The 26,554-nt window shown below is 52.4% G+C and overlaps 1 protein-coding gene across 3 annotated transcripts in view; it reads left to right on the top strand.

The window, feature by feature from the left end:
- DLG5 (discs large MAGUK scaffold protein 5) overlaps positions 1-26,554 on the top strand; it is a 141,886-nt gene that overhangs the window by 70,116 nt on the left and 45,216 nt on the right. For all 3 annotated transcript variants that reach the window (XM_002918366.3, XM_034662757.1, XM_034662756.1), the window contains exons 3-7: positions 8,128-8,290; positions 10,113-10,256; positions 10,860-11,043; positions 21,695-21,954; positions 23,092-23,404. In XM_002918366.3, coding sequence (XP_002918412.1) covers positions 8,128-8,290; positions 10,113-10,256; positions 10,860-11,043; positions 21,695-21,954; positions 23,092-23,404 — 1,064 coding nt within the window. The remainder of the gene's footprint in view (positions 1-8,127; positions 8,291-10,112; positions 10,257-10,859; positions 11,044-21,694; positions 21,955-23,091; positions 23,405-26,554) is intronic.

Here is a 26,554-nt window from a genome sequence, read left to right as displayed (position 1 = left end):
GAGCAATGTCTTACGATAAAAACATCACCTCTGTGGGACGCCTAGGTGGCTCAGTTGGTTAAGTGGTCCTGGGCTGGAGCCCCACATGGGACTCCCTGCTCAGCAGGGAGCCCGCTTCTTCCTCTGCCTGCTGCTCCCCCTGCTTGTGCTCTCTCTGTCTCTGACAAATAAATAAAATCTTTAAAAAAAAACAAGACAGCAACAACAAAACATCACCTGGGCTTTGCCACTTAGGTCTCCTTAACAAACACCATTTGGGTGAAGAATGGCAAGTTACAGTCCACGTAAGAGAAAATTGGTGGGGGAAGCCTTGGGTGTTGCACCTTCTCTGCGACAGCTGGTGCCTGGGCAGCTGCCCTGGCTCGCGTCAGGTCTGCAGGTGGCCTGTCCCCTTCCAGCCTTCAGCTTGACACGGCTAACGGCTCACCACGCCTGTGCTAACCTAGAGTCTTTCTGCGGACTCCTTTCCCGGCAGCTTCTGTCTGCTGAGTGCGTGTGGCTTCTTGGAGGCCTCCCCCATCCCGTGCAGCCTGGCCGTGGGTAACCCGTCCTGTGGGTGGGCCTCACGGATCTGCCCTGGGAACATACTCTCATTTCAGGCCGCTGATATTTTTCTAACCCATTCATCCTGATCTGATTTCTCAGGTGCCTTTCGTTTCTCTTCTGGGACAACAGGGGAAGTTTTAAGGAGAACAGACATCCTTGGGTAGCATTTATAAAATAAGCTTTAAATTTTACACAAATTGAAGCAGCAGGAGAGGTTTCTTGTTAAACAAAGAGGTCTCTTGGCTTGTTGGCGGGAGAAGCAGCTGGAGGGCTTCCTCTGTGTCCCAGTGAAGATTCCTTGAAAGTGCAGCTTTTGGTTGGCACGAGAGGGTGGGCTGAGTCATCATGGAGGCACGTTCTGCACCCTGACTCCGTGGGCCTTCTGACGCTTCCTTTCCTGGGCCTTCTGGGTCGGGGGCCTGTTTTCTCAGTTCCTTCAAAGAATGGGAGCCCCTTCTTCTCTTAGAGCCCGTGCTTAGTGCTTGTAGGGGTCACAGAGTGCCCTGGCCCCTGACCTCACAGTCTAGCAGGTGTCTCAGTCCGTCCAGGCTGCCAGGACAGACCACCCCCGACTGGGCAGCTGGGAAATAACACACATTTATTGGTCACAGTTCTGGAGGCTGGGAGTCCAAGATGGAGGCAGGTGCTGTGTCTGGCGAGGGCCCGCTTCAGGTTCACAGATGGCGTCTTCCTGCTGTGTTGTCACGTGGAGAAGGGGGGAGAGAGCTCTCTGGGGTCCTTTTATCATGAACTAGTTCCATTCATGTGGGATCCTCTCTCATGACCTAATCATTTCCCGAAGTCCCCGTCTCCTAATACCACACCTTGGGGCTTGGTAGGGATTTTGGCGGGGACCCCCAGCGTTCAGACCGTAGCACCAGAGAGGTAGGCTGCCGGCCATTGTGCCCTGTGTAAAACGGAAGGAAACAAATAGCTCAGGGGAGGGAGCAGCTACTTCTGACGAGGGGCGTCAGAGTAACTTTCAAGGAGGAGGTGGGCCTTGTGTTGGGCCTTCTAGGAATGGTGCTTCAGAAGGAGGAGCAGTGGGGAGCAATAGGCAGTCGCTGCCTCTCTTGTTTCGGAGTCCCTGAGTCAGGATCTGCTTTGAGAGCAAGTGTTTTACCTGAGAGCTGGGCTTCCTTCCTGTCCTGACTGACCCGGGGGCATCCCCTCAGGTTTCCGTAGTCAGGGGAAGGGACCCTCCCTGCATGTCATCAGTGGGCAGTAGCTACTGGACAGCCAGTAAAACGAGGGAGAGAAAACCCCTCTGGCCAGCAGATGTAACTTTGGCCCAGGCCAGAGGTTCTCAGACTTGATCAGGCGTCAGAATCGCCCGGACGGGAGTGCTGACTTCACTTCCTGGGCTTCTGACTTGGGCCGTCTGGCTGGGCCTGAGATGGACCTTTCTCACAATTCGTGACACTGGGTGCTTTCAGAAGCCCTGGTTCATGTCTAGGGACTGTGTCTCTCCTGATGGCTCTGGCTCTCCTGGGCTGCAGATGACGGTGGCTTGGTTTTGCTTGCTGCTGACCCTGATGACCACGTCGTGCTGCTGCTTTGCTTCTCCCCTGAGAGTGGGGGCCTGGGGGTCGCCAGGAAGCTTAGCTGGGCACGGCCACTCCACCTGATCTCTTGGCTGCAAGCAGCTTTCTCCTTGTCTCTGGCACCATGGGCCCGTAGGGCTCTGGAGCAGAGTTGCGATTTGTCCGGCTGTAAATAAGACAGAGGGGGAGGCCTGTAGCTGGCATGTGGTGGTGAGGGAGCTAAGGACAAAGGGGCTTCTGGCCCAGATTACCTAGCTGCCAGGCAGCTTGCTGGGCCTCAGTGGTCTCTGGAGGGGGCAGTACCAGCTGTGGCAGAGCCAGGACTCACGTGGTGAAAGGGGCCTGCCCTGTCTCCCTGCCGGATTCTGCTCCTGCTGTCCGTCTCACACCAAGGCTGGTGAGTGATGGGTCTTTGTCCAAAATCCAGGCCCTGTGCCTGCTCTCCTGGCCTCTCTGAAGCATCCCCATTTTAATGCAGTCTAAGTCCCTTACCCCCTTGGACCCCATCCTGGACACAGAAAGGAAGAAATAAATCTGCCTTCTTGGGTGCCTGGGTGGCTCAGTGGATTAAGCATCTGCCTTTGGCTTGGGTCATGATCCCTGGGTCCCATGGGTCCTGGGATTGAGTCCTGCATCGGGCTCCTTGCTCAGCAGAGAGCCTGCTTCTCCCTCTGCCTGCCACTACCCCTGCTTGTGCTCTCCCTTTCTCTGACAAATAAATAAATAAAATCTTAAAAAAAAAAAAATCTGCCTTCTCTAGTGGGTTCCAGATTGGAAAGAAGGAGAAGTCGGAGAGAGTGGACAGTTTTGCATTTGAATCCAAAAGAACTTTGCAGGGATAGGAGAGCTGAGGGAAAGATGTTTGCAGTTTCTGTGGGCAACTCACTTGATGTGAGTTCTTATTTTGCTTGTTCTTTAAGGTGTCTGCGGCACCTGCAGTGACTGAGGGGGTGGGGAGGGCTGGCGGTCCACAACTCCAGCAACCACACCACTCCTGGGATGGTGGTTTCCGTCTGGGACACTGCAGGTTCTGTTGTTAGCCTGAGTTTTTAAGAAGTCGTGTCATCGAGGGATAAATTGCATTTAGTAAAATCTCTCCTTTTTATATAGTTCAGTGAGTTTTGACAAACACACATGGTCATATAACCACCGGCACAAGAAAGAGACTGGACGGTTCCCTTACCCCGAAACATTGCCTTTTGTGACTTTGTACTCAGCCTTTCTTCCCTCCACCCCCAGCCCCTAGCAGCCATTCATCTCTTTTCTGCCCTATGTTTCCGCCTTTGCCAAACGTCCTATAGATGGGATCTTATAGTGTATATAGCTTTCTGAGTCTGGCTGCCTTCACTCAGAGGGTCTCGAGGTCCCCCAGCTCTCGCAGGTTCTGGTTTGGCCAGTGGCCATTCCCCTTTCCTGCTGAGTAGTACTCCTTTGGGAACGCTGCTGTTTATCCATTCGCCGTCCGCTTTAGGTAGTTGTGCTGGTGTTTGTGTGCACATAACTTTTCTTTCCTCTTGTGTAAATACCCAGCAGTGGGATTACTGGGGGGTAGGGTCAATGCACGAGTAACTTTATAACAGACTGCCAGGGGCGGCTGGCCCGCTCAGTCGGTAGAGTGTGCGACTTGGTCTCAGAGTTGTAGGTTTGAGCCCCATTTTCAGTGTAGAGATTATTTTTAAAAAATTTAAAGAAGAGACTACCAAAGTGTTTTCTAAAGTGGCTGTGTCATTTCATATTCCCCCCTGCGATGCTTGGGAATTCTAGTTTCTCTGCTCCGCTCGCTGGCGTTTGGTGTTGTTGGCTTTTAATTGTAGCTGTTTTGATTGTGATAAAGGGGCGTGATGGTGGTCTTCAAATGCTTGCAGGTCTGTCGTGTAGAAGAGGGGTTACAGTTGTAGATACCTCGGGGCCCTTAGGAGAACATCTAGGTCAGCGGGGGACATGGAGGGAGATGGATTCGAGCTCCGTATAGAGAATAATTTTATGGGGAGACTTTAGCTGGGTTTTGCTGTAAGTAGTGAGCTCCCTCACTGTGGAGGAGTTCAAACAGTCTTGGTGGGCATTTGGGGGATTCTGGCAAACAGTTTGGATGGGAGGGCTGCATCATCTTCAAGACAGCTTTCAACCTTGAGGTGCAAGCAAAAAAGGAAAACTTTATTTTTAGATTTTATTTATTTATATGAGAGAGAGTATAAGCAGGACAAGGGACAGAGGGAGAAGCAGACTCCCTGCTGAACGTGGATCCTGACGCGGGGCTCGATCCCAGGACCCTGAGATCGTGACCTGAGCTGAAGTCAGATGCTTAACAGACTGAGCCACCCAGGCGCCCAGAAAAGCTTTATTTTTAACTGACTGGGAATGGAGAGGATTTTCGGCACCACTTGCCATCGATGTGGCATGTCCAGGCTTAGCCCGTCGTGGGGTCCTTGAGGTGCCCTGTGGCCCTGCTCTGCCCTCCACCTTCCTGACTGTGGAAGGAGAGGCATCCAGACAGCATGTCCCCCTAAGTCAGACAGTCTGCCATTTGATGGTTTCTCAGACCTGGCCGGCCTTCTTTTTTGTGTATCTCATGGATGTTCAGACCTTTGGAGCACTACCTGTCGGGAGGCAGTGTAGCGTCGTGGTCGAGGCCCTGGCTCTGGAGCTGGAGCCACGTTTGCTTGGGGGTGCACCGTTTTCCTGGCTGTGCCATCTTTCTGGATGTCAGTTTCGCACGGGATGATCATAGCACATCATGGGCATGAATCAGGTAAGGACAGAGAGTGCTTAGTACAGAACCCAGCACCTACGTTATGCTGGGCAATGTCCGCATGCTTTTCCCTGAATGGTCGGCTCCCCTCGGGTCCTCACGTGTGCAGAGCAGGTGTTCTCATGCTGCCGGAGGCCGGGCAGGAAGCTGTGGCTATGTGTGTTGACAGATCTGATGACCTCGATTTCTGTCCTGCTGCTTCTGTCTCCAGCTTCCTCAAAGGCCAAGGAAGGGAGGCATCTTTCCATTGCCTTGTTCACCCAATGGGGTGAAAATTCTTTATCTCCCTGGAGGCAGGTTGCTGAGCCTGGTGGTGCTTTTCATTTCTGAAACTCTTGAGTTGATGTTTCTATGATACTTCTTGGACTTGGTTATAGCACAGAGCACCTGTTCTCGAAGCATGGTCTGGTGTCCCTGACGTCCTTTCCTGGGGCTGGTGAGGTCAAAACTGTTTTCATAATGATTCTGAGATGCCACTTGCCTTTTCCACTGTCATGCTCACACAGACTTTGCTGTCGAGCAGACTTTCCTACAGGTTCATCCTTCGTGTGTGTGATACCGCATAGATAAGAGACTCTAGCTATCTTTGTGAAGCCAGACATTAACAGCATTATAAAGATGCAATGCGATGCCATTTTTTTTTTAAGTAGGCTCTACGCCCAGTGTGAAGCCCAAGGCGAGGCTTGAACTCATGACCCTGAGATCAAGACCTGAGCTGAGATCAAGAGTTGGATGCTTAATTGACTGAGCCACTCAGGCACCCCGATGCCACTCTTCTGGCTACGTTTTTTGTTTTGTAATGGAAGGGGTAGTTATTTTTCATTAAAAAAATCTTATGTCAACATGTAATGGATTTTCAGTTATTTTTAAAATTAGTAGATATTTAAAAATTCTTAGTTTTCATTTCTAATCTGGTGGCTATCAGTAGAGAGTTATAACCCGTGTAAACAAAAGCTCTTGGGAGTCCTCAGTCATTTTTACGATGGTGAAGCGGTCCTAAGATCAAAAAGTCTGCGAACCTTTAGGTGAAGACCTTGGGCTCCGGATGAGGTTGATAAAGGGACGTCCAAAACTCAGTGCTGTCATTTACTGGCTCTGTGACCTGGACAGTTCATTTAATCTTGGTGTTTGTTTCTTGATGTGTAAAATGGGAATAACAGGAGGAACTTCCTTAAGGGATGGGATGCATTTCAGAAAGCACCAGGCAGGAAGTGAGTACTGGTCATGGCTGTTGTTTGGGAGCCAGTGAGGCACGGAGGAGGGGAGCGTATGCTCTGAATCCGGGTGCCTAGGCTCTCGTCCCCGGGCGTCACTGGCTCTTCGTGCAGGTTTGAGTCAGTTCCCTGATCTTGCCAGGCCTCCGTCTTCTCAGCTGTAAGACGGGCATAACAATGTGAGTGCCAGCCTGGGTTTGGGAGATTAAAGTAACCACGCCTGGGGCATCTGTTTTGGCTGCTGCCGTGTGTGGGTCGGCGGTGACTGTGAACATTGAAATCCCCCTTTTCCAGGCACTCCTTGTCTTTTCATCCCACTCTCTTGGGTTTGTCTGTCCCGCATGGATCATTGCCCCCTAAAGTTGGTTAGAGGGTGACTCACAGGCATCCACAGAAGGGGCATCGGACCACATCCAGAGGAGGCCTCACTTGTCAGAGCGCTGGCTGAGTTATTGGGATGGCTGACAGTATAGACCTGGCTCTCGGTTAAGGCTCATATAAGTGACTTCATTTTTCAGAAGAGGAAGAAGTGACACAGCCGGCATTAACCGGCTGCTTTCCAGAACTCGGGGGCAGGGGTGAAGGTCCAGGGTCTTTTGGGGAGAGGCGAGGGAAGGCTTCTTAGGCTGTGGAGTAGAATTGTGGGGGGTGGGGTGGGGGAGCTGCTCATGGGGAGTGTTGGTTGTGGGCCCCACTTCAGAGGGCATTCTGACCCAGAGGCCTGGCCCGGAGCCCAGCAATCCCAGCTGTTACGGTGGTGGTGGTGGTTCTATAATAACATGCACTTTTGGGGGTACCCGATTCAGGTGGTTGGGGTTCCCGCTTGGGATAATGCCAAACTGAGAGGTGGGAGCTCCTGCCTCACACCGTGGTCTAGCCTGTCCCCCAAAAGTGTTGAAGTCCCCATCTTCCCTGGCCCTCCTAGAGGATGCAAGGCCACACCTGAGTGCCCATCTTTTGTTTTGGGGGACGCTTGGCCTGCACCAGCAGTCAGCCGGAAGGATCAGCTGCGGGGCTGGTGGTCAAGACCTGCATCTGCCTTCACACATTCTGGGGCTGCTGGGGAGATAGGCAGTGTTCCCTCAGGTGAATCGGCCTCCCAGGTCACAGCTGTAAAATGAGATGGCTGCTGTGGGTTCCTGTGACCCTACCTAGTATCTCTGAGGCTTAGCAGATATCCCGGGTGAATGTGTGGACCGAGTTAAAGATAAATGAACCACGGATTTTGTCTCTGTTTCCTGGACATTTAAGTGAGATGCTTTCTTCTTTGAAAAGGATTTGGATCTTCTCAGAGGTGCTGCTGGTGGTCACTGTTGCTGCTGATCCTTAGTAATAGCATGAGGTGTGGATTTCCTTTGGGACAGTCCTGGGCACCCGTGATGAAGGCCTGATTTGGACTGGGTAGCCAGAGGCCCCAGGACTCACCTGCCTCATGTCACACTGACCTGAGCCGTGGGTGGCTCTCCCTGAGAGCCTTCTCCGAGCCCACACTCTTGGGCTGGTTGGGGCAGGTCCTCCGGGCATTTGGACAGGTTGGAGAAGGGAGCTGTGTAGTGTGTTCAGCCCTGGTTGGGGTGGGGGCGGGGACACAGCCCTTGGGCCCCAGCTTCAGAACCAGCTGCCTTGGGCCTCAGAAGCTTCGCTCGGTCCCACCTGTCCCTTCCTTCTCAAGCCGTGTATTCCATTCCACTCAGGCCTTACGTTGGCCTTTCCATGCCCAGGGGTAGGGGATAGCTGCTGTTTCCAGACCAGGCGAAGATGCACAGATCAGGACCCAAATGGTTCCATGTTGGAGGTGTCAAAGCCATGCTGAGAAGAGAGTGGGAATCCCCAGTCAGGGCCAGCAGAGTGGGTGGGTGATGCTGGGGTGCTGGAGCAGATGGCCTGGGCTTAGGTCTCTGTTCCCCCTCTTACTCCTGATGTGGTGTCATCTGAAAGACAGATGCCAGCAGGACCCACCTGGTAGGGTTGTTGGGCGCAGCTGACGCAGGCCAAGGGCTCGGAACAGTGCCTGGCAGACCTACGAGTGCTGTCTAAATGCCAGTTCAGTTTATTATTTATTTTCCCCCGCCAGGTACCACTGGGAAGGCACCATCCCCACCACCCCTCCTCACTGACCGGCAGGTGAACGAGAAGGTGGAGAACCTCTCCATTCAGCTGCGGCTGATGACCCGAGAGAGGAATGAACTGCGGAAGCGCCTGGCCTTTGCGACGCATGGGACGACCTTTGATAAGAGGTAGTGATCGCACCTGCTACCCTGCCCAGGCCCGATTGACCAGGGCTACTCCCCTGATGCCATTACACCAGCCCCTCCCCCTTAGGCACCCATGCTCAGCTCTCGGGGGTCCATGCTGCGCTGCCAGGGTGTCCCTTTGCCTCACTCCCCCCGTCACTTGGAAATGCTCTCCCTGCAGCCCTGGGTGGGGGGAGGGGTCACAGGCCGGTTATGCTTCCTCCAAGCCACATTGGAGCCCATGGCCTGAGTGCCACGATGCAGAGATTGAGAAGTGTGGGTGTGTCTGTCATACATTCGTCCTCTGCAGATGATGATTTGGTGGGTGGTTTTGGCAGCAGCTGGCGGGGCCTGGTCCCACTTTGGTGTCCCCTCACGGGCTGGTTGGGCAGCCTCGGGCTTGTCACTGCCCCTCTCGAGGCCTCTGCCTTCCGGCACCAAGACGGCGCACTTCCTCAGTAGCCTTGTCTGCTGCTTGTCTGCGGCCCCTGCCCTAATGCAGACGGTTGTCCCGTGCTGAGCCCCCGGCCTGGCTGGCTGTGCGCAGGCCCATGTGGGGACGTCTGTGTGTGCATCTGTGTGCGCGCACGTGCCCCTCCTCCTCACTGCTACGTGGATCGTTACGTGTTCCCACATTCATTGTTCACAGCCGCGCGTGTGTTTTAGGAGGATATATTCTGCCCGGCCTCTTTGTGGTTTTGGAGAAAATCTTTGATGACTTCTTTTGTTGGGATTTAGAGGATCCTGTGGATACCAGGTCCATGGGGTGGAGCAAAGGGAGGGTCTTTCCCCACCTGCCCCATCCAGGAGGGCTTCATGGAGGAGGAGGGATACAGTCTGAGTCATCCTTCTAGGAGATGCTGGTACGGGTTCTGAGGGAAGGGATTGCCTTTGGAAGCATCAGGCATGTTTGTGCCCCATCCCGAGGAAGTTCCTCTGGGGTGATGTCAGGCCTGGAAAGTGGTCCCCTGAGGTTGCTTTGACAGAGAGAGATGCGGTCCTCAGCACAGAGGCAGGGCCCCTGGAGACACGGCGTGCTAGAGTGCATGTTGTCCAGTGCCTGCTTTCGTGTCACCGAGGCAGAGCGAGGAGTTGCATGGGTCGGGAGGGCTGACAGCCTGCAGCGTTCGCTGTCTGGCCCTCCACAGAGAAGGGTTACTACCGCCAGCTGTAGGGCTGGTTCTCACCCTGGAGCGTGCACCCCACTCACCAGAGGGAGGGCTTGTTAAAGCTCAGATGGCTGCTTAGCTCTCCATCCCATGTGTCTGATTCAGGAGTTCTGGGGCCGACCTGAGGCACACTCCCAGGTGAGACTGATGCTGCAGGTCTGGGAGCCCCACTCTGAGCAGCAGTGCTCCTGGCCAGTGTTCCCAATAGTGGCTGCATACCAGAATCTCCATCCTGGTGTCTGCGTCACACCCCCAAGGATGCTGATGCAGTTGGTCTGGGCCTTGGTATTTTGATATGTTCCCAAGATCAACAGTCACTTCCCTGAAAAGAGGAGAAGCTTCCTCGCAGGTTTCTGGGGTGCCCACTGTAGGGGAAGGCCTGCTGCACGGCCTTCCCGGGAGCTGCTGGAGAATAAGACGGTACCTTCTGAGTGAGCTCTCCAGGCTCGAGCAAGGAGCTCAGGCCACCAAGGCCCTGCACCCCAGGGATCCTGTGGGTCTGGGGAGGCCAGGATGTCTGAGTTGAACAAGTGCCAGGCATTTGGGGTGCAGAGGAGACCAGTACCTGGGGACACTGGGCTGGAGGCTTCCCGGGCAGAGACATCGCTTGTCCGAGTGACACCGGGGCCTGTGTTCACGGCCGCCGTCTGGGTCAGGCCCTACCACAGGCTAAATCCCGACTACGAGAGGCTGAAGATCCAGTGCGTGCGGGCCATGTCGGACCTGCAGAGCCTGCAGAAGCAGCACACCAACGCCTTGAAGAGGTGCGAGGAGGTGGCCAAGGAGACCGACTTCTACCAGTGAGTGGGACAGCCGCGGAGCACTTAGTGGGCACTTAGTCAGCAGGAGGGTTTGTGTCTTTGGGGCTTGGTTCTGCTAAGTGCAGGCTGAGATGTGAACCCTTCACACCGGCTAGTGACAGCCTTGGACGCACAGGTGGTAGGAAAGGCATTACAAATTAGGCAGTAGGCTGGGCAGTTGGCTGGGTTCCTGGGTCACTGTCCAAGGGCTTCGCTGTAGCTCCTGCTGTGGGAGAGGAGGGCCTGTTCCCCTTTGGTCTCCTGGGGCCCCTCTGAGGGTACTGACCCGCCTAACCTGCCCGCCTGCTGACCTTTGCCCAGGCCTCAGTACTCAGAGGTGCCAGGCCTGTACCAGGTAAGGGCTCATCTCCTTGCCTTGGCCTTCGTACGTGTGCCCTTTTCGGTATTAGGTTTTTAAAAATGGCTTGGTTCTTTCTGGCATTTGGCTGATACCAAGCTTTGGCATGCCTCTGTGTGCTGCTGCCCTGGTCGCTGTGGGCTCCCATCGGGTGTACTGGGGGTACTGGGACGTGGAGGGGCTGGAGAAGGGGCCTGACGGGGGTTGGAGGCTGGCTGCGGTTCATTGTGTGTATGGGGTTGTAGCACACTCCACAGCCGGCTCCTGAGCGACCAGACCCAGCTGAAGGATGATGTGGACATGCTGAGGCGGGAGAACGGACAACTGCTGCGGGAACGTAACCTGCTGCAGCAGTCATGGGAGGACATGAAGCGGCTCCATGAGGAGGACCAGAAGGAGATCGGTGACCTCCGGGCCCAACAGCAGCAGGTAGAGCCAGGCAGGGTGGCAGGGGGCAGACAAGGTTGGGCATCCTCCTACCCCCTCATCCATCTGCTCATCATCTGTTCTCCCACCTGTCTTCTGTCCTTTCACCCATCATCTATCATCCATCCTCCCACCTCCCATCCATCCTCCCACCTCTCATCCATCTCCCACCTCCCATCCATCCTCCTACCTCCCATCCATCCTCCCATCCCCATCCATCCTCCCACCTCTCCTCCATCCCTCTATCTCCCATCCATCCTTCTACCCATCATCCATCCTTCCATGCATCCCTCACTCACCCAGCCCATCATCCATCTTGTTATCCCCCTTCCATTCTTCCAGCCATTCACCCACCCACCTACCGTCCATCCATCCACCCTCCCACGTACCCACGTGATCATTTAGCAAGTATTTTTGGAGTGTCTGCCTAATGTGAGGCACCGGGGTATCTGTGAGCAGACACTCTGGAACTCTCCAGTCCAATGAGGGAGACTGATGCTAGTCAGATGATCACACAGATATGTGTATCACTGCGAATGTTGCAAGGCTGCCTGGGAGGAGGTGCTGCGTAGGGCCGTTCAGTGTGCAATAGGAACTTGACTTAGTAAGGGGACTTGTGTCTGTAGCCTCCTCCCTTTGCATGGGTCATGTGAGATTACAGATGGAGAGAAGCTTGGAAGTATTGAAGCCCTGTGCAGATATGAGATGGAGTAGTTATTGTCATTCGTTTTTGGTGGGAGCGTGGCCTCTTCCTTTGCTCCTGGCTTGCATTCCAAGTTAGTTTCTTTGCTTTGCTCAGCTCTTATTTCACATGGACAGAAGCAGGAGGAGTGGGCCAGTCAGTCAGAAAATTGGCTTGCTGTGAGTGCTGTTGCCAGTTTGCCTCTTGTAGCTCACAGATGGAACTGCCCAGGCTGACGGCGGGCTGAGGCTGCATCCTGCGTGCATAGATGGTTGTGTGTTTGGGGTTGGAAGGCAATCGCAGTGATGCCAGAGTGTCCTGACACTGCCACAAAGTGTCCCCGTCCCCATCGAATCATGTATGGCTCCCCGAGTTAAAGCAGGACTGTTGGGGCTTGCTCAACACAAAGGTCATGTGGGACAGTCCAAGCTCAGCTGATCACGTAGCTGACATTCTCTCTTTTGCGTTTTCTTTCATTAACAATTAAAATCTTGTAAATTGTGCAACTGTCACAAACTTACAGAAGAGTTGGAAGGAACAGCCCAAAGAATTTTTACCCCTTATCTTTCCAGAACAAACTGCCAACCTGTGTGCTTTTTAATATCAAGGATATTCTCGTATACGACAGTAACACAGACGTCAGCCTGAGGAAGGTGACGTTGATACGTCATACCATCTAATCGTCAGAGCCCAGTTTGAGTCGTGCCCGATGTCTGCATAGTGTCTTCAGCAGGAACAGGATCCAGTCTGGAATAGGGCAGTGCGTGGAGCTGTCAGGTCTCTGTGGTCTCCTTCAGTCTGGAAGAGTTCCTCAGGCTTTGACCTGCCTGACCTTGGTGCTTTAGAAGATGACGGGCCAGCTATTTTGTCGAATGTTCTTCCACTTAGGTTTGTCCCATCTTCCTGGTTTGATTCTGTGTGTGCATCGTGGGACTGTCCCAGAAGTGACGCTGCCACCTTCTCACTGCGTCTTAGAGATTGGCACTTGGTTGGTTAGGACCCGTTACCGGTGAGGTTTCCTCTGATCACTTGATGAAGGTGATGTCTCCAGGCTTCTCCGCTGCAGAGTTTTCCCTTTGCCCGTCTGTCTGACGGTCTCTGTGTGGACTCATGATGACTTGCTTTATTCAGTAGTGGGTTGTGATTCATTGTGGCCTGCGGGAGCCCCTTCAAGGTGCTTCTCTGCCTTTTTGACAGGCCCTTCTCACTCTTTGAACACTTTCTTGCTCTCTGGCACAAGATGTCATCCCAGGCTCGTTTCATTTCCTGCCCTTGCCTTGGAAATCAGCTGTTTCTCCAAGGAGTCCTCATTCCGTTTAGTAGAGGGTGGTACTTAGAAGCAAGGTCTGAATGCCGGGTGCGTGCATAGCTACTGGGGTATCGTTGCTCCCAAGTCGTGTCAGTAGCCAGAGTAGGGAATATCTGAGCACCCCGTCCCCCGCTTATATCTCTGTTTCCATGTCTCTTGTTTCCCTCTGCCCCTTATATATCTGGATATTCAATATGTAGCATAAATACTGAAAGCCGTGAGTTGGCACTAACACTCCCAGTTCCAGTCCAGCACCACAATACCACAGGTGCATCCTAGCTGCTTCCCTTTCTGTTAACTGCCTTTTACAGCAGTGGGAAGCCCCAGCGAGAGGCAGGGACAGCCCCAGCTGCGCGTTTGTGTGCCTTCCCTCCCCGGGGCTGGGAGTGCTGGGAGTGCTGGCTTTACCTCCCTGTCTTTACCTTCACCCCACTGTTTCCTTGCTCGTTTATTTCTGGGCATTTTTCCATCCTGTCTAAATTTGGCTCGGCCTTTCACCTTGGGTTTAGTTTGGATTTTACTTTTCTTTGAGCGATTTCTCATTTCAGGTGTGTTTCTGGCTCCATCTTAGCCTAAGAGGAGGCGCAAAACCTTGCCAGAAAGTGGCAGCATGGGACTTTCTCGGGGCAGCAGACTTGGCCTCATATGGTCGTCCCGGAGGTTAGGCAATGTCGCGCATAAAGCAGGGACGCCGTGTGCCTGCCTAAGTGTTTGCTATCGTTACCGCTCTCGTTCTAGTCCCATCAAGGCTGGGGTAAAATCTGCCCTCCTAGGGGATGTGGAGCAGCAGCTGGAGCCCCCGCTGCGGGGGGTGTCAGATGGGGCAGTGCCTCTGCAGTCAGTTTGGCAGTTCCTGAGATTGTGAAACACGCAGTTCCCATATGAGCCCGCGGTTCCACTTCGAGCTGTGTACCCGAGAGAGTTGCAGACAGATGTTGACCCAAACACCTGCAGTGTAAGTGTGCGTAGCGGCATCATTCACAGCAGCCGGAAAAGGGAAGGAGTCCAGATGTCCATCGGCTGACGAATGGATCATAAAATGTAGTCTGGTCTGTGCAGCGGAATATTAGCGTTCAGCATAAAAACATCCGGAGCAGTGGCACCTGCCCCTACATGGATGAACCTCGGAAACGCCGTGCGAAATGAAAGAAGCCAGTCACAAAAGAGCACACGTGTCTGATTCCTCTTGTGTAAAATGTCCGCAGGAGGGGATTCCCTAGAGACAGAAGGAGCAGGGGGGTGGGTGCTAATGGGCGCGGGCTTCCTTTTGGGGGGAGTGACGATATTCTGGAATTATGTAGTGGTACTTACTGCACAACCTTATGGATTTACAGCCTTGTAAATACACCAGCTCCACTGACTGGGGCACTTGAAAGGGTGAATTGCACAGTGTGTGAATTACAGCTCAGAAAAAAGACTCCCGTTATCACCTTGTCATAAGAAAATGTCTGCCCTCATGAGGCGTAAGTTTCATGGCTTCCCGTTCTCTGACTGTCCTGAGGACTTTTACAGCTTGAACAAACATCTGGACTGAGATTGCGGTCTCCCTTCCCCCCCTTTCTGTTCTCCCCACAAATGACATGGGAAGGTGACACCCCTCCCCTCCAGCCTATGCCTCCTTCTCCTGTCCTTTCCTATGGCTTTGACCCTTGGGGCTGGTTTGTTACAGTGGTCAGTGAGTTTCCCCAGTTCTGTTCGGCTGGATGGTATCCTTTGGCAAGTGCCACCTTAGGATGGCACCAGGACAGGAGGCCGGCGGCCACGGGGGTGGGGGGTGCATCTCTGAGCTGCCAGAACCACCTGCTCTCCCCAGCCTGGGCCGCCTCACCTCCACTGGGTCTGGGCTGGATGCTGGGCTGTGGAAAGCTCATTCCTGGGTAGGCCAGCAGCAGAGGAAGCAGGGGAGCAGGGGACATGGGGGGTGGCCACAGGTTTCCTCCCCACAGGGCCCGAGGGCAAAGGTTGACCTCGTTGGACAAGGCCGGTTTTGTTGCCTGGCTCCTCCCATGCCTTGTTCACTTGAAGAGGCCCTTGCAGGGTAAATGGTGCTGTTTGACTTGCGTGTTTGCTTGAGGGATTTGTGGGGCTCCCCAGCCGTCTGCATGATTTATCTCTGAGGAAATGAGGCGGCTCTGGCTGGGAGGGGCGCCACGGGCCTGGGGCTTGGGGCCCAGGCCCTCTCCCACTTTGCCTGTATGCATGTGTGTGTTTGCATGCATATGTGTGGGGGGTGGCTCAAAGCTCGGCGGGCTCCATCTCCAGGTCCCTCAGTGAGAATGCACCATCTGGATTCTTCTCGGTTGCTTCTGAAATGCCCAAGAGAGCCTGGGCAGAGATTGCCAAGCCTTGGTTGGGGGAGCAACATGGAGGATCTTCTTTCTTTACTACTGTGATAGGTATTCTTTGGTTAAAAAAGAAAAAAAACTGCGAACAACAGTGAAGTCACCCACTCCCACCTCAGCTTTTGGTGATTCGTGAAAGTTGAATTCTTTTCTCAGATATCCCAGGAAAGGGGTTTCTTAGTTTCTGAAGGGCATGCCTTACGGAAGCCCAGAGAGAAGAGTGTTTCTGACCAGTGTAGAGATGAGGGCCATTCTCTTGTTGGCTTCCTTGTGGGGCACAGCTGAGCTGCTCCATCCTGCTGTGTGGATGGAACCAGACCCTTGCTTTGGGCCACTTCCTCCCCGTCCTCACAAGCTGGGGGGGCCTAAAGACTTCTATGCCTGCCTGTCTCATTTTAGAATTCTGTGCCAAATTAGATATTCTCACTCACTTAAAATTTCATTAGCCTTGCTGGAAAGCTAAACATTTGTGTGTGTGCGCGCACATGCGTGTGTGTGTGAAGGTTGAACTATCTAATAAGATCATAATCATCTGATTATAAAAAGGAAAAATTCTACACTAATAGATGGAATAGCTTTTCAAGTCTCCAGAGTTTAACTGTAGCCATGATTTTTCCAAACTTCTTCAGAGGCTTTGATCACATTTGCCCACATTCTTGAGTCCTGCTTGTAGAGAAAAGTCGAGAAGGATTTGGGGGCCCATGAGCCTCTTTGAATGTCTGGTTGCTGTCCTGTGGGAAAGGGATCCTTCTACGTGACTAGGGCTAGAATGAGAACAAGAGTGTAGACGTAGAGGAAGGTGGATTTCAGCTCGGAATAGGCAAGACCTGGTCCCAACGGAGTGTTCACCTGTGGGCAAGGCCACGGCTGGAACAACACAACCTATTAGCCTGGTGGTCCCAGGTCCCTTCTGATCCCAGATCCCACCATGTGATCACAGCTGGATTGAGCATCGGAAGGGATTTCTGCGTCTGCTCTGAGGTTTTCCCTGACTGACACTGTCTCTCCGGGAACCTGTGACCCATCCTGGCAGCCAGTTCACTGTCCTGAATTGTCATGCAGGCTCCAATCCAAGATCCTCATGGTTGGGGTATTTGGGGGACTATTTCCCAAGGAAGAAGGGCCAAGCCATGGTGTAGATCCCAGATTCTGTTGTGGACCTGTGAAGATAGCAAGGCCCCAAATGAGGTATTTGTGCCGTGTCAAGGCTGCTTTGAGAACTAGTTCGTTTCTTGATGAAGCTCGGAAGATGTGGCAACTGCTGGAGGAGAGCAGTTGGCTGGTCTACCCAGGGCTGCCACCTAGTGGGCAAGCCTGAGAATGGCAACAGGGCCTTTGCAGAAACCAGTCCGTGCCTTTGTTTTTTTTTCCACAATTTACTTTTTTTATAATAATTTTTTATTATGTTATGTTAGTCACCATACAGTATATTCTTAGTTTTTGATGCAGTGTTCCATGATTCATTACTTGCATATAACACCCAGTGCACCATGCAATATGTGCCCTCCTTAATACCCATCACCGGCCTATCCCAATCCCCCACCCCGCTCCCCTCTAAAAGCCCTCAGTTTGTTTCCCAGAGTCCATAGTCAGTCATAGTTCATTCCCCCTTCTGTTTACCCCCCTTCATTTTTCCCTTCCTTCTCCTACCGATCTTCCTATTTCTTATGTTCCATAAATGAGTGAAACCATGTGATAATTGTCTTTCTCTGCTTGATTTATTTCACTTAGCATAATATCCTTCAGTCGCGTGCATGTTGCTGCAAATGTTGAGAACTCGTTCTTTCTGATGGCTGAGTAATATTCCATTGTATATATGGACCACACCTCCTTTATCCAGTCATCTGTTGAAGGGCATCTCGGCTCCTTCCACAATTTAGCTATTGTGGACAATGCTGCTGTGAACATCGGGGTGCATATGGCCCTTCTCTTCACTACGTCTGGATCTTTGGGGTCAGTAGTGCAATTGCTGGATCATAGGGTAGCTCAATTTTTAACTTTTTAAGAGACCTCCACACTGTCTTCCAAAGTGGCTGTACCAACATGCATTCCCACCAACAGTGTAAGAGGGATCCCCTTTCTCCACATCCTCTCCAACGTTTGTTGTTTCTTGTCAATTTTTGCCATTCTGACTGGCGTAAGGTGGTATCTCAATGTGGTTTTGATTTGAATTTCCCTGATGGCTAATGATGTCAAACATTTTTTCATGTATCTGTTAGCCATTTGTATGTCTTCATTGGAAAAGTGTCTGTTCATATCTTCTGCCCATTTTTTGATTTGATTATTTGTTTCCCGTGTATTGAGTTTGAGAAGTTCTTTGTAGATCTTGGATACTAGTCTTTTATCTGTAGTGTCATTTGCAAATATCTTCTCCCATCCCATGGGCTGCCTCTTAGTTTTTTTGACTGTTTCCTTGGCTGTGCAGAAGCTTTTTATCTTGATGAAGTCCCACAAGTTCATTTTTTCTTTTGTTTCTCCAGTCCATGCCTTTGGAGCCAGTGGGGTTCTCACTTGGCTTAAGGGATGTTCAGAGTATAAAACATTTGAAGAGATTAATTTATTTTTTATTTTAAAAAAATATTTATTTATTAGAGACAGTGCACGTGAGCACGATTTGGGGGTTGGAGAGGGGCAGAGGGAGAAGCAGGCTCCCCGCTGAGCACAGAGCCCAAAACGGGGGCTTGATCCCAGGACCCTGAGAGCATGACCTGAGCCGTAAGCAGACGCCCAACCTACTGAGGCCCCCAATTGCCCCTTGAAGTGATTTTTAATTGGAGTGTTTGAGGTACTGTCCACAAGTCAGGGCAATCCAGTCTAGAAGCTGGACCTTTTCCAGACACGGGTAGAGATACTGATTGACCCAGAAATCAGGAGAATTCTCCATTCGCTATTTGCGTCCTGGGCACAAGTGGGTGTGGGTCCTTGTGGGATGTTTTTGTATGTTGTGGGCACTGCATCGGGTCCTCCAGCCCTCCCTGTCTGCACCTGGAGACGTTCAGCTGTCCTCACTTTGTCCTGGACTCGGGCTTAGTTCTTATTCGGTGATTTATGGAAAAGAATAATGCGATATCCCCATCTCACAATGTACAGAAAGGATATTCCAAGTAGTTTTAAGATTTACATGTGAAAAGTAAAACTGAAACTTTTTAGAAAAAAAAAGAGTATCTTCATGATCTCAGGGTAGGAAGGAGCTTCTGAAATAAAACAACGAAAGCCCAAACCATAAAGGAAATGACTGATGGATTTTTCTGTATCAAATGGGAAACTTCAGTATAACATAAGACACCTATTGGGAGAAGATTTTGTAATAAGTACAACTGGGAAAGGATTAGTACCTGGAACTTAATAAGTCCTGTAGGAAGAAAAGAAGAAAGAAAGGAGCAGCTGGGGAAGAAGGGAGGAAGGAAAATCAGAGGATACGGCCAGGCAATTCATAGAAGAGAAAATGTGTATATTCAGTCATAAGGAGAGTTGCTCTGTCTTTCTGGTCATTGGGAATGCATGTTAAAAGAGCCCTTATTTGTCCATGAGGTTGGCATACTATTAAAAGAAAATCTGACTTTCACAATAGCCAAGAGATAGAAACAGCCCGCATCCTTTGACAAATAAATGGATAAACAAAACGCATACACTGGGATATTCCTCTTTAAAAAGGAAGGAAATTCCATTATGTACTATAGCATGGATGAACCTCGAGGACATTGTGCTAAAGGAAATAAGTCACACAAAGAGAAACACCGTATGCATCCATTTGTCTGAGGTACTTGAAGTCGTGGATACAGAGAGACAAAGTGCAGAAGGGGGGTTGCCAGGGCTGAGGGAGGGGGAATGGAGAGGTGTTGTTTGATGGGGACCGAGGTTCAGTTTCGCAGGATGGAAGCGTTCTGGAGGTGGGTCGCAGAACAGCATGAACGTACGAGACACTGCTGAGGTGGACATGTAAAAATGTCAGAACCGGCGAAGACCGAGATGGAGACTATGGACACGTCCACCTGGCAGAAAAAGAACGTGCGATGTGCTCTGTAGTGAAATCCTGCCTGGCGTCACTCTCCTGTATTTCCAGAGCAGCGTGGAATTAAAGGAGCATTAGAAACGTTTACGAATATGTAGGCGGTACAACTAGAATGTTGTGTGTGGAAATGGGTGGCAGCAAATGGAGGGGAGCAGTCCATTCTGGAGGGGATGGGGCGGGGGGTACCGGATAAAAGGAGGCCGTGCCGGGGGATTTAGCGACACCGGTAGTGGTTTATTTCTTTGGAGAGCAATTCGAGACATGTGACAAGAAAATCAGGATTAGAGCTAGGTGGCAGGTACTTAAAATCTTGTTACATTATGTGCGGGGCTTTTTCTACCCTGAGATCCGTGTGCTTGGAAGATACTCCATTGGGTTTTTTCTCAGAAAGAGACTCTAGACGGTAGAGTGGGCTTGGTGGTTTTCTGACGATTTTGCAGTGCGCAGTTCTGATCTGCCTCAGCGAAGCAGTTTTACAAAACAATGAAGGTTTTAACTGCCCGAGGAACCTGTGTATTGCTTTTTAAAATGGGTTTGTATTTCACTATCCTTGCCTTGTAAGATTTCCTTTGAAGGGAAGAGTTTTTCTAAAGAAAGAGAGAAGAAAAAGAAAAATACTGCCCGCCCTGACTGAGCTGATTTCTGGGGTACCCTCCGTCTCCAGCAGTCTGTAGTCCTGGGAGCTGGTACTTAGGTCCTAGAGGAACAGACTCCCTTTCCTTGTCTCGGTGATTGTTGACTTTTAGCTCTTTCTTGTTCATCGTCTTTACCAAGGACAGACCCTCCCTTCAAAGGGAGTATTCAGTAGTCCCAGGCTCTGGTTCCTGGGGCTGCAGAAATCTGGTAACTCAGGGTCTGTGCTGAATAAGCAGATGATTCCCGGCCTGTTGCTGTTGGAACGGTTAAGCAAGCTTTTCCGGTTGAGTCCTATCATTTGAGGAATAAGGAAACCGAAACCCAGAGAGGTGGAGTGACCCACCCAAGGGCTCAGATCCCCTGAGGTGCTTAGCAGAAGTCAGCAGGCCCCTGGCCACCAATTAACTCATTTTGTTTTTTTATTCTTTAGAGCAGCACCTTCAGTATCTGTGATTCAGAGGAGGATACTATCTTGCTTAAAGCCCTCCCATGGTTCCCATCTCATTCGGGATGCAGTCTTTGTTTTCTGTGAGCCTTGAAGTTGTATGCCCACTTCTGCAACCTCACTTCTAATCTGCTCCTTGTTCATTGGGCTCTGACTGGAGCCCTGCCCTTCTCTTTGTGTCTAGAATGTGTGTGGTGGTTCCTGCCTCAGGGCCTTTGCACTTGCTCGCCCGCTGTGCTCTAACCATTGCTCTTCGTTTGCATCCGGACTCAGAAGTCACCTTCTTAGAGCGGCCTTAGCATCTCTATTTTTTCTCGGTAGCCCTTATTATGCTCTGTAGTTATTTAATTTATTTAGTATTTCTCTCTTTCTCTCTCTCTACCTCTTTACCTACCTATCTCTGATTGTGTGTTTGTATCCTTGTGTGAGGATAAAAGGTCCACAATCCACAGTCATTATGTGTCCTGTCCAGCATCACCAGCATCTAGAGTATGTTAGATACTGGTATTGGAGGTCCTCAACACCTCCCCCAAGTTTGGTGATTTGCTGGGAGGAGTCACAAGACTCAACATATAATCATACTCGGCTAAAATTTATTTCAGCAAAAGCATGCAAAGCAAAATCAACATAGGGAAGAGGTGCATGGGGCGAAGTCCAGAGGAAAGCAGGTGCAAGTTTCTAGGAGTCCTCCCCTGTGGAGTACATGGGACTCACTTAATTCTTCTATCATTGAATCGTGAGCTACTCCTGGCCCAGGGATTTTACTGGGCTCCTGCCTCCCAGGTACCCTCTGCCTAGCATGTACTGAAATTCTGGACTCCCAGAAGAAAGCATGTGCTTAGCCTAAGCCGCCCTGTTTGTCCAGTCCAGGCACCAGAAGCCCCTCTTGCCACTTGAGGGGCATTTTACATCAATGTAGGGAACTATTTGCCGTTCAGGTTCCCAGATGCCCAAGGGTCAACTTGTAAGCAGACCTTTCTTAGGATAGAAGTCTCCGGCCTGCTTTAGTAACTCCTTGCTGCCCGCTTAAGAAATATTTGCGAATGAGTATATTGACCAGTATGACAGCAGGGCCCGTGGACTCAGACGTTAAGATTCCTAAAGGCCAGAAAGTGTGGCTTTCCCTCCTTTGTCAGCAATACTACCCCCAGATGGACAGATGAGAGTAGTGAGCCTGTCCTTCCTCCTGTCCTCAGCCCCTTGGTAAGTGTGACGCTCTGGTCCCCAGGTGTTGAAGCTCAACGGGTCATCAGAAATTCTCAATAAGCTGTACGACACGGCCATGGACAAGCTGGAGGTGGTCAAGAAGGACTATGACGCCCTGCGGAAGAGATACAGCGAGAAGGTCGCCATCCACAACTCCGACCTGAGCCGTCTGGAGCAGCTGGAGGAGGAGAACCGGCGTCTGCTCAAGCAGACAGAGATGCTGACGCAGCAGAGGGACACGGCCATCCAGCTGCAGCACCAGTGTGCCCTTTCCCTGAGGAGGTAAGAGCCGCCCCGCCGCTTCCCTCCTATGCTCAGGGAGTGGCCAGAGGGCCAAGGGGGTTGCCTTCGCCTTAGGACCACTCTCCTTTATGGGCTCATTGCTTTCTGCAAGGCTCCCAGCCACGTCGGGGGGTTCAAAGGGAGGTGTGTGGCAAAGGGACGCTGCCTTTTCGTGCGAAAAATATTTTTGGAACATTTGGGAAACGTTTTGTTGGCACTTGGTGTGCTTGGGAATTGTGCTCCTTCCTCCCATCTGAACAGCTCTGGTGGGTTCTCCCCACCCCATTTCTTAGCTCTCCCCACAAGCCTTTTCCCTCTGTGTCACTCACCCTCCCAGCCAATAGGAAAGTTGATCGTCCTAGGCATTGTTTCCTCTAAAATTTCATTTTTTTAAAGGTGTATATGATCTAGGGAAGTGACCCATGCCCTCAAACAGTGTTTCGTAAGGCGTATTCCTAAGGAACACCAGTCCCCTGGAGCGTTCAGTGGTGTCCTATGCCGGGTGTTCTTTGGAGGTAGAAAGGATTAAGAACTGCTAAGGTACACTCAGGCAGGTGTCTGCACCGCGGGACTTCTCAGAGCCTGCCTTCTGGGACTCCGCACTAGCCGCTCCAGGAGGAGACACAGTGAAGAATTCACAGTTCCGTGAAGAATTGGTATTCTCAAGAACGCGCATTCAGAAATGCTGCGGGAGAGCTGCGGGTTCTGACTTGCAGGGTTGTCTGTGTGGAAGATGCCTCCTGGCCTGGAAGGGCTGAGCTGTCCTCTTGCGCCAGTCACCCACACCCAGGCCTTATCATCTGTATCTGGGAAATGAGGGGGTCAGGCTCAGTGAGCATTAAGGCCCTGCTTATCTCTCATGTGCTGTGTTTCTAGCATGGTCTTGTTTTTATTCTTAAAAAATAATATAGCTTGACTGTGGAAGAAATACACTGTGATTTCTAGTAGAGCAGAGGGTATGAAGTCCTCAGATCAACTTCTGGTATGTGTAGAAGCTGAGAAAAATTCCAGGTCTGGGCTCCCCGGCGCCCCGTGACTTCCCCCTCTCAGAGGCGCGGATGACCTCCCTCGAAACTTCATGCTTGACTGTCCAGGGCAGGTCCCCGCCCCCACATCGCAGCTGCCTCTCTCCCCCAGGTGTGAGGCCATCCACCACGAGCTGAACAAGGCCACGGCGCAGAACAAGGACCTGCAGTGGGAGATGGAGCTGCTGCAGTCGGAGCTGACCGAGCTGAGGACCGCACAGGCGAAAATGGCCAAGGAGTCGGAGAAGTACAAGGAGGAGCGGGACGCGGTGTACAGCGAGTACAAGCTGATCATGAGCGAGCGTGACCAGGTCATCTCCGAGCTGGACAAGCTGCAGACCGAGGTGGAGCTGGCCGAGTCCAAGCTCAAGAGCAGCACGTCCGAGAAGAAGGCGGCCAGCGAGGAGATGGAGGCCCTGCGGCAGGTGGGCAGGGGGGCGGCTGGAAGGGTGGAAAGCAGGGCTGTGGCGGCCGCACTGTCCGCACCGGCAGAGCGGAGGGCTTCTCCTGTCAGGCCTGCTTGCTGGGTTATTGAGCGACGCCTGGGTAGCTGCTGAGCTCACGCTTGGGGCCCATCTCCAGTGTGGGCTGCAGGGCACACAGAGGGAAGTCCCGCTGTGGGCCGGGTCCTGGAGCTTACGGCGATGTGGGCAAGTCGGCTGACACACGGAGATGCGCAGGGCTTCCGCGCGTGGGCATGTCCACACCCAGCCCCCGGTTAAGTGATCGTAGATCAGCCTTGTGTGATGGTCAGTGCACATCTCAGAGACTTGCTTACTGGGAAGCAAGATCCCAAGGCCAGGTGCCCAAAGCTATTGATACCTTTGGCCTTGTGAATGCAGAAGGGCACCCTAAGGGATCACCCCCCCCCCAAAAAAAAAAACATGTGAGGAGTCTTCCCTTTAAAGGTCTGGGCTCCTGCTGGTAAGATGTACTGGGCTGAGCCCAAAGCCCTTCTAAAGCCTTGTTCCCTGGGGCACATGCCTCCAGGGTCAGGGGCTGGGGTTGAGTGGCATCAGAGTCAGGCCACTGAGCTTGACTCCTGAGTGATCAGCAAGGAGTCTCTTCTTACCTGAGCCACCTTGGCCTCATTGCTGACACAATTTTCCCCCAAATCCAGGTGTGCCCTGCTGGGGCTTGTTTTTGCTCATGGATTCCCTCTATTTGAGATTCCCTTCCCATCCTGTTGGTTGGTGCGGTGGCTCTGCTTAGAGCTGCTGAAATTGATCACAGCAGACTTTTTCCCCCACTGAAATAGTCCTCTACTCCTGCCTCTTCATTCTACTTGCTCTGCGGGTCAGTTACAATGCAGCCCTTAAGACTGGGCCATAAGAAGCGAAAAGCAAGGGGCAGGTAGGCAGGGGGCAGCGTGCGTTAGATTGTTGCGGCCAGAGCCCTCTGGACTGAGCACGAGGCAGGGCTCATGCCCAAGGGGTGACTGGGGCCTATGTCTCTCTGCAGTGATGCCTCCTTTTGCTCAGGCGGTGATCAGGGCCACGGGAATGCAAGGGACAAGGGCTGTGCTTAGAGAGCAGCGTTCCGCAGTTATGGGATCTTTTGCCTCTTTGGGCCTCGGTTTCCTCATCTACAAAATGGACATGAGAGCAGCGCCTCCCAGGGTAGCTGGGACTGTAGTTGTTGACTTTATCGTTAAGATGATGGTTATGCGCATCCAAGTCTCACTGCCCTGTTAGGACCCGAGTGAACCCTAGGAAACTGTTTCTGTAGGCAAGAGTGGGCCAAATAAGAGCAATTTCATACAAGGGGAATGAGATGTCTTCAGACCTTGAAGGCAGAAGCCTCGTGGAAAGGAGTTAGAGCACCACTAGGGCATTTTTAACAAGCAAGGGTAGTGTATTACTACTCGGTCATCGTTCTGGAGAAACCATCCCCTCATTTTTACACTCTGATATCTGAGAGCTGAGTTTTTGGGAAAAATGTCCATATTAAATAAGGAAAACAAAACGGTGAAGAAGAAAACTTTGAGTCAGTCACTAATCGACAGGAGAATGCATGACCTGCCGAGAAGGGGCTCGGGCAGCAGCCCCCTGGTTACGGAGGTTAACTGTGCTTTTGTGGCAGCGTGGACGGGCTCCCAGCCTCCCGCGGCGCCAGCAGTGGCGGCGGTCTGTCATTACCCCGTGCCCCCTTGCTCCCAGCCCTCCGTGTGCCCTTCAGCCCGGAGCCCGGTTTCTGGGCCTTCGCAGGGTGCATTGGCGGGGTGTCAAGTGTGTCTGTCAGCTGAGGCAGGAATCTCTTCTAGGCACTGTTCCGAGTGAGCAGGCTGGAGGGGAGAAGCCCTGCTCCCACCCTGGCAGCTTCCAGAGCTGAAACCCTCAGCTCCTTCTCGAGTTTGTCTGGCTTCTCAGACAAGACCATGCCCCACCTGGCCAGAGGAGGTCAGGTCTGTGGCCTTGGCCGTGCTGGCCCTGAGGTGTGATTGGGAGGGTCTTCTCTCCCCAGGGCCTGACAAGGCCCCTTGGGATTAACCCCATCTCTCCCCAGCAGCCGCCTCATGGTGGGGTCTGCTGAGGTGGGCCTTCCAGCCAGGCTGTATCCCTGATCTCACAGCTGCCTTCATTCTGCTCAGCTGAGGAAGTGGTTCTTTTTCTTTCTGACAGACTGCATTCTCTACACTCTTCCCCTCGCTCGTCCCTCTTTCCTCTCTCACTGCCCTCCGCCCTCTTCTCTGGAGTGCGTTGTGGCGAAAAGAGGGCTTCAGGGGGCCTCTCCAGGTCTTTGCCTGGCTCTGGACGCTCCCTCTCCCGTGCTTCCCCCCTCCCAGAATGGGCATGCCCACGGGAGCTTCCCCGTCTAGGGCCACCGTCCCAGCCTCTGGCCATTGGTGACCGGGCGCAGTGAAGGCTCACTGCCTTCAAGAGGGCAGAGGAACTGCCTGGGACAGCTGGTCTCTACTCCTGGGAAGTTGTGGGGTCCCGCTGCCTGACACACAGGCTCTTCCAGATAGCAGGTTATGTCCCAAGACCAACCCCTCTGCCAGAGCTCCTGTCCCACAGGAAGGCCAGCATGGTCACTCAGGCCGGCAGTGGCTTACCATGTCCTTACCCTCCTACTGCCCCTGAACGCAGCTGTGCCTCTGACTTCCAGTGCTGTTGGTGGAGCCGAGCTCGTGGCCGGGGGACAGAGCGGGAGCAGTGTGGGAGGGAAGAAGTACTGTTGGAGGGGGGCGACAAGCAGCAGGGGAGCTGGACGGCATTCCAGGAACATTTCCACGTCTGGGAGTCCGGGAGGGGCTGTGAGATACTGCCAGGATGGAAGAGACGGGTGTGCTCAGGGATGCTGTCTGCTCAGGGAGCACTGCCCTTTCCCTGGGACCCTGGTGTGCCTCTGCGGTTGTTCTCGTTGGCTTGTGCCTGAGCGGGGTGTGTGTCTCATGGAGACCTGTCCCTGGCTCCCCGAGCCTGTGGCCCCCTGGATTAGACCCGTGGGAGACAGAAGGAGCTCTCAGGTGGTGGTAACATGTTTCAAATATAAAACTCTATCAGTATATTATAGAACACTGAGTAAAATGTGAATTTAAGTAAATGTTATCATTAAAACCTGTTCCTTATTAT

The sequence above is a fragment of the Ailuropoda melanoleuca genome, chromosome 6, assembly GCF_002007445.2.
Source record: "Ailuropoda melanoleuca isolate Jingjing chromosome 6, ASM200744v2, whole genome shotgun sequence".
NCBI lineage: Eukaryota > Metazoa > Chordata > Mammalia > Carnivora > Ursidae > Ailuropoda > Ailuropoda melanoleuca.
This window is presented reverse-complemented; position numbering and strand designations above follow the sequence as displayed.